General features: G+C 41.5%; 1 protein-coding gene across 1 annotated transcript; it reads right to left on the bottom strand.

The window, feature by feature from the left end:
* Positions 1-2,081: 2,081 nt before the first annotated feature.
* LOC127804408 (uncharacterized) lies at positions 2,082-3,352 on the bottom strand. The gene is made up of 2 exons (XM_052341266.1): positions 3,152-3,352; positions 2,082-2,996 (listed from the first exon to the last, which is right to left on the bottom strand). Exons 1-2 carry the CDS (start codon positions 3,350-3,352, stop codon positions 2,082-2,084), a joined length of 1,116 nt encoding a protein of 371 aa, XP_052197226.1.
* Between the last annotated feature and the right edge of the window lie 4,641 nt (positions 3,353-7,993).

Genomic DNA, 7,993 nt, shown 5'->3' with positions numbered 1-7,993 from the left:
TATACTGCTACGGTAACTGTTGTTATAAGCGAACTCTACTAAGGGCAGATGTTCTTCCCAATTACCCTCAAAATCCAAGGCACATAACCTTAGCATATCCTCTAATGTTTGAATGGCCCTTTCAGACTGTCCATTGGTCTGCGGGTGATAAGCCATACTAAGGTTCAATTGCGTCCCCATGCACTCTTGCAAGCTTCTCCAAAATCTTGAGGTAAACCTCGGATCTCGATCGGAGACTATGCTTACCAGCTTGCCATGAAGTCTAATTATCTCTCCAATATACTAGCTCCGCAAATTTTCTTACTGGCCTATCCATCCGCGTAGGTAAGAAGTGTGCTGACTTTGTTAGCCTATCTACGATGACCCAAATTGCATCATTGCCTTTCTGACCCCTAGGAAACCCTGTCACAAAATCCATCGTGACATGCTCCCATTTCCACTCTGGGATATCTAAGGGTCTCATGAGTCCAGCTGGTATTTGGTGCTCAATTTTTACCCTCTGGCATGTATCGCATTGTGCTACCTTCCTTACCACGCTTGTCTTCATTCCCGGCCACCAATAGACCTCTCGGAGATCTCTATACATTTTTGTGGCTCTCGGGTGTACTGTATAACAAGTTCTATGAGCCTCATTCAAAACTCTGTCTCAAATCTTTTAAGTTTGGCACATAAATCCTTCCCCAAAACCTCAGTATGCCATCATGAATTTCAAAATCAGATCTCTTAGGTTGGCCATGCTCATCCACCCATAAATGTATCCGTTTATCATCCACATATGCCTCCCGTATTTTGTTCACCAAATCCAGCTAAACTACTATGCCAGCGATAAGGACGGACGATTCCTTCGACACTACACTCACCGTTAGATGGCTAAAAGCCTCCAACATTTGCCACTCACAGGCCATCATTTCGGCCATAGAGATAGGCACATTCCTACTCAGTGTGTCAGCCACTACATTGGCATACCCTGGGTGATATCGTATGGTGCAGTCGTAGTCCTTTAGAAATTCCATCCACCGTTGCTGCCTAAGGTTCAGCTCTTTTTGCGAGAACACGTACTTCAGGCTCTTGTGGTTTGTGAACACCTCGAAGGTTTCACCATACAGGTAATGTCTCCATAGCTTCAGAGCATATATCATGGCCGCCATTTCCAAATCATGTGTCGGGTAGTTTACTTCGTGCCTTTTTAACTGTCGTAACCCATATGCGATCACTTGGTCGTGTTGCATTAACACGCAACCCAGACCTATCTTAGAGGCATCCGTATACACAACGAATCCCCCGCGCCCATCTGGCATTGCCAAAATAGGTGCTGAGGTTAATCTGTCCTTAAGCTCTTGGAAACTTTCCTCACACTTAGCAGTCCATTCAAACTTGACATCTTTGTGAATGAGCTTCGTTATTGACGAGGCTATTTTTGAAAATCCTTTCATGAATCTTCGATAGTAGCCTACTAATCCTAAAAAACTTCGCACCTCTGTCACATTTGTTGGTTGCTTCCGTCCCTTGACAGCCTCAATTTTTGCCGGATCTACCGAGATTCCTTCGACAGAGATTACGTGCCTGAGAAACGCGACTTGGGATAGCCAGAACTCGCACTTCGAGAACTTAACGTACAATTGGTGTTTCCTGAGAGTTCCTAGCACTACCGTTAAGTGCTCTTCGTGATCATTCTCATTTGAGGAATATATCAATATATCATCTATAAACACGATCACGAACTGATTTAGATAGGGTCTGAACACTCTATTCATGAGATCCATAAATGCCACTGGAGCATTCGTTAACCCAAATGGCATCACGAAATACTCAAAATGGTCGTACCTTCACCGAAAAGCTGTTTTTGGAATATCTTCAGGCTTAATCCTTAATTGGTAGTATCCCGACCTTAAGTCAATCTTTGAAAATATCTTTGCTCCTTGTAATTGATCGAACAGCTCATCGATTCTCGGAAGTGGATACTTATTCTTTACCGTAGCTTTATTCAACTGATGGTAGTTAATACACATCCTCAAGCTTCCATCCTTCTTCTTTACGAATAGCGCTGGCGCGCCCCACGGCGATGTGCTCGGCCTAATGAATCATTTATCGATCAATTCCTGTAGCTGGCTCCGTAATTCCCTCATTTCTGTCTGGGCCATTCGATATGGAGGAATAGATATCGGTTTAGTTCCTGGTACTAGCTCGACTGAGAACTCAATCTCTCGAGGTGGCGGTAGTCCTGGTAGATCTTCTGGAAATACATCCTCATACTCTCGTACTATCCGCACCTCCTTGAGCTTTGGTACCTCTTTCTCTTCCAAACGAGCGTAGGCTATACATCCATGAGATCCCTGGCTTATCAACTTTTCTGCCTTCCTGGCCGAAATCATTTTTCCATTCCTAGGGTTACCCTGTCCCCGAAATTTGACCCATTCCCCTTCGAGTTTCTTTATGGTCATTACCTTTCTTCGACAATCTATATTGGCGTCGTATTTGGACAAGAAATCCATTCCTAAGATTATGTCGAAGTCATACACTTCTAGCAAAATTAGATCAACTTGAAATAGAGCATCACTTAAACTAATTTCGCATTCTTCTATCACCTTTGAGGACCTTGTACTTTTACCCATGGGTGTCGAAATTATTATTGGAGATTCCATAAGTTTAGTCTCTACTCCTAAACTTGTAGCCAAAGCATATGACATAAATAAATGTGTTGACCCAGGGTCTATCAATGCATGAACAAGGGTATTCGATATGAAGAGCGTACCTTGCATGACTACCGGATTTGTCCCCACATCTTCCTTGGTGAGGTTGTAGACACGTCCCTGACGAGTCCCACAAGCCTCTCTTGCCTTTTTAGTTAGCCCATCTGCTTGTCCGAGTCTTGGCCTCTTCGGGCAATTACTTGAATAGTGCCCTAGTTGATTGCACTGGAAACACACCACCTTCGACAGGTCTTTAACTGGAGGTGTTTCTTTTCTCTTGCGATAATCCCTACTTATGTGCCCTTGCTTTCCATAGGAATAGCAGATAAACGTTCCTACTAAGCATTTCCTCCCCGGATGGCTCTTTTGCACTTGAAGCATTGCTTGCTTCCTTGGGGATTTTTATTTCCCGATTTCTGCTCCAAGTCCTCTTTTGTTTCTCCAGACCTAATCTGCTTCACTTGCAAAAGGTTCCTCTCCATCGTTAAAGCTTTACTTAAAGCTTCCTCATATGATTCGATCGACCATGTGCTCAAGGCCTGCAGCAGATCCACCCGAAGTCCTGACATAAACTTCTGTGCTTTCTGCCACTCATCGGTATCATACATTGGCACGTACTTAATGAGTTGATTGAATTTGGTGTCGTATTGAGCCACTGACATTTCTCCGGTTTGCTTCAGGTTCCCAAACTCCTAGCTCTTCTCTTGCCTCCAGCTAAGCGGGAAGTACTTGTCATTGAAGGCCTTTTTGAATGCCTCCCAAACTGATACTGGGGACTCATCAATTTCAGACCCTTGCCTCGAGCGGGATCTTTGCAACGCTCGCTCTATAGTCTGCCACCACTTCCCATCTTCTTCCTCCAACATGAAAGTGGCACAGTTTACTTTGTCCTCATCGTTGAACTGGAGATGTCGAAGCAACTTCTCCGACTACTCTAACCAGTACTCGGCCATGTTGGGGTCATCATGGGGCTTCCCTTTAAACGTTGGTGGTCGCTGCCATCGGTACTGTTCCAGCACGTTTTCAGTGTGCCTAGGTGGTCCTTCTCTGGTTGCGTGGGTCAAAAGATTCTCTATAACCCTCTCGATGAGATCTAAGCGTCCTTCAGGAATTCATGACTCCGTCTCTGGTTCTCCTGTTTGGATGCTACTACTGTAGTGGCGATTCCCACTACTTCTTACATCTTTTATTCCTCGATTGGGGCTAATAGAAGTCATATTCCTTTGTTGTCTTGTGGTTACCATCTGAAAGACAAGGCAAAATCTCATTCCATGAGAATTTCTTCAAAAAGGAAATTTTATTTCATAACATTGTATATAACATCGATTACGAGAAACATAAGGCACACATCTAAAACACTGGTAAGCGAAATAAGATCGTCCATGATTCTTTTCTATGGGCTGGCAGACTTCCAAACCCAAGCATCATCGCTTGTCGTGTCGTCCTCAAACTCGAGCTTGGGTCCTTCGAGATCGTCGTGCACCATTACTCCTTCATCTTCATCGTCTGAGCTAAGGTAGCCGGCGCGCATCATATTGGCATCGGCTGCCACCATATCTTCCTAATCTCCATCGAAGTTAGACATTTCTTCTTCCTCTTGTCCAATTTCCTCGCACATGTTGAGGGCATGGTCACGGAACTGCTGCCAATAGAAGAACAAGGATGCATAGTTGCCTTGGAGGTGAAGCCCTTCGGCTAGGTCTCTCCATACTCCTTCCATATGATCTATCAGAAAATTGACTTAGGCATTCATTAGGCTTGGCCGCACGAAACTGCTCGGTGGCACATCTCTCAGAATTCCTTCGAGGAGGTCGAGGCGACCTAAGACATCCACCATAATTGGCTCATTATCTGCCCATCGACTGGTCTAGTGGGTCACCCAGAACTGCTCGAGATAATCGTTTTCTATGCTGTCATTGAAAAACCAGTTAGATTTTTTACTATTTACCAGGAATAGTAGCCATTTAGTGTTTTGTATGCGAATAATACACCAGGTAAGTTCCCAGCGAAGAGAGGTGGGTCACAATGGACACACTTAAGTATCAAGTCTTTCCTTAGCCAGAACTTTCCTAGACATGCACATTTCAGTACAGCACACTTAAGTTCGTAACCTTTAAACTTCGATCATAAATCTCCTAATCTAAAGATAGGGAACCTTGATCTAAGTTTTCTAAACATCGAGTTCATAGATCCCTAAAGATCTATCCTGGTTCTTTAAATAGAACTTTGGCTCTGATACCAACTGTAACATCCCGCCTTCCAGGGCATTAATACATGCTAGGATTTTTTTTTTTTTTTACATCAAACATAAACTGGCAATAAATCTTCAACATAACTTTTATTTTATAACACTCCCAAATATAGTAAAGGAATGATACACTTTAAACATAGCGGAAGCAAGATCAAAACCTATAAGAAACCTCGAAAACATAACATATGTGGGTACATACATATCGTTCACCCAACATAACATTACAGACAATATTAAAATCTAAGCAATACATCCGAATAAAATAGATAGTCCTAGTCCCACATGGGACCCACAAAATTTCCACCACGATCATGCCTCAATTATTTCCTTGCCTTTCCGGCTGCTTGCCTTGCCTGGAACGTGGAATATTCCAGGGATATAATCCAATATTAGAAAATGAAATCTTCTAAGTGAGGGTTAGATAAGCATGAATGAATGATGCATGATGCATGGACAATTATAAACATATACCCATAATGTAACTTCCTAAGCCCACACCAGCCCGACACGGAACCTTAGGAAGAATCTCGAACCTTTGCGGGATAAGCCTAACGTTGTTCCATTAATTGCCATAGGGGAATTTCGGCAACACTCTTAGGGTAACATCCCAATCCCATGCACGAATTTCAATATGACAAAAATATCGTGTCGTGCATATTTCACGTTTTCCCATGCAACAGTATATGAACGAAAATGATCATAACATATGAAAATATAATGCATAGTAAGGAAATCATATCATACATGAGTTATAGGAACAAAATCACTCACCTTTCATAATTATCGGGATACCTCGAAAAGTGTTCAAATTGCCTCGATTTGCGTGCCAATCTTGAAATTTGCACCAAATATTTCACCTCACTTCCCAAAGCACTCTAGGCAAGATATTTATTTCAATAATCAATCGAACCTATTTTTCCTCAATTTTATTGCATTTTTCTCTATTTTTCCTCAATTTTTCTTACTAATATTCCAAAATTAATACCTACACCTATTTTTCTCCAAATATTTTTACATAGGAAATTCTAAAATATTTTTCTAAGATATTTAAAAAAAATTGCACAAAAAATAAAGCTTGCAGGCGCCCGCACGTGCTAGGGCGAGTAAGACTAGCGCGTGGGGCCCACGCGCCGGTCATCTTCTCCAGCCACGGCTTGCTGAAAAATTACAAAATTTATACCAAATGAAAGCCTATGCCAAGTCGATCACAGAGGTACCTGAATAGGCTCGAAAAGAGGTCCAAAAGCTGGTCAACAGAGGCCTTGAAGTCTCGGCCAAGCAGTCCACCTTGGGTTCCGATGAGACTTTGATTTGCCTTCGTTTCTGCTCCGTTGCTTACCAAATGCTCCAGATATGATCTTCAACCTATGGGCAACAAAATACCTCTATCCTTGCCCCTCAATTCGTTCAAAATATCCTTCGATTTGAGCCTCCAACTTCTGAAAATTTTGGCCATCAAGAGCTTTATTTATAGGCAAATGTCAAGCTTCGAAATGGCCTTGGATGGCTTACACACTGCCTTAAGTGTTTCCCCCTCCCCCAAATCGACCCGAAATTGACCTTACCCGACCAAAATGTTGAGTTGCAGGTCACGACATTATCGCCTGCGATCTGTTCAGAATTTTTTAAAAATCTGGCCGTCTCGGTGCCCGATTGTGGCTCATGATGACTCCTACGAGATCCCCGACCATCCATCGTGCTAGCCGGCCAGAGATTGTGCGCCACTGTCAGAAGCCATGGCCGAATTTTTCTTCTTTTTGCACTTTGGCCCTTCAGTTTCGATTTTTTTCCATTTTGGCCCATTTCCTCACAACCCCTACTCTTTCCTTAATTGAAATTGAGCCCCTTAAGTTCCAATCTTTCCATTTCCTCTTTGAAACTTTTGTAAAAATGTCATTTTGACCCTCTTTGGGCAACTTTAGAAAATTACACTTAGGCCCGTTTCTCCGTGTTGGCTTTAAACCTACTCGTTTCTTCCTGAAACTTCTGAAGAGTTGTTCTACTTGATAAACCAAAGCCTCTCATAGCTTCCGTCATCATTTCGAGAGTTTCCTGCGAGAATTCGATTTTGTAGCTTAAATGGCAACTGCATTTTTACTGTACCAAAAATTGTTCCCGATTGCATTTCTTTCGGTCATAAAAATCATGCCTTGAGATGCTTTCTAGAGGCGTTCCTATTTGCTTAGACATTTAAGCCTTAGGGTACTCCCTTCAGCTGATTCGGTAAATTTTTTGAGCTTTTCAGATACTTAATTTTTTCGAATTTCCAATTTTTCTTTAAAATAATAACCCAAAGTTCTTGGGTGTTACAGGAAGGACCAGTGACGGGTAAGGGATCGAACCTTTCTCTCTCTCTAAGTTTGGGATTGCATACTTTGAACTAGGTGTTACTCTGGTAATCTAACTTGAACGTTGGAGTGGTCCCGAAGGAGCAAGTCCCTGACTCCATTGCAGGTACTCGGACCGAGACAGAAGATGGTGATTGGCTTCCGCATCATCAAATAGTATCTTTAGGATTATGACTTGATAGTTTTCTTATTTTTAATTAATTAATATATGATCATCCACAATAAACTCTCTATTATAAATAGTAATTAACATGAGTACTTTCAAATGGCTGTCTGTGTGGGGGTAAGTTGATGTATGGGTTATAAGCTATACATTTCAATTTTATCCCAATTTAATTATATTAATCCAATTGATTTGATTATATATAATTTTATCTAAAATTTAAAATTAATTTAAGAGTGACGTGACACATCATTTGTCATTAAAAAATATATAAATAACCTCACATATATATATATATATATGTTAAAAATATAAAAAATAAAATACAAAATAAAATAGTTAACTTATGGTCTCTCTTTTGACTTTTACAAATGGTTGATGGGCTGTGTGGGATGGATACGTGGGTGAGGTAATTTGGAATATAAATAGTTGTAAATAATAATAAAAGTGGGTGTGAATAATAATTATAAAGTTTTTATTATATGTGGATATAAATAGTTATAAGCTGCGGACTGAGGGCCCCCAGAAAAATCACACGGCT

This window comes from Diospyros lotus, chromosome 6 (assembly GCF_014633365.1).
Source record: "Diospyros lotus cultivar Yz01 chromosome 6, ASM1463336v1, whole genome shotgun sequence".
Taxonomy (NCBI): domain Eukaryota; kingdom Viridiplantae; phylum Streptophyta; class Magnoliopsida; order Ericales; family Ebenaceae; genus Diospyros; species Diospyros lotus.
Note: the sequence above shows the minus strand (reverse complement) of the source record. Positions and strands in the feature narration are given on the sequence as shown.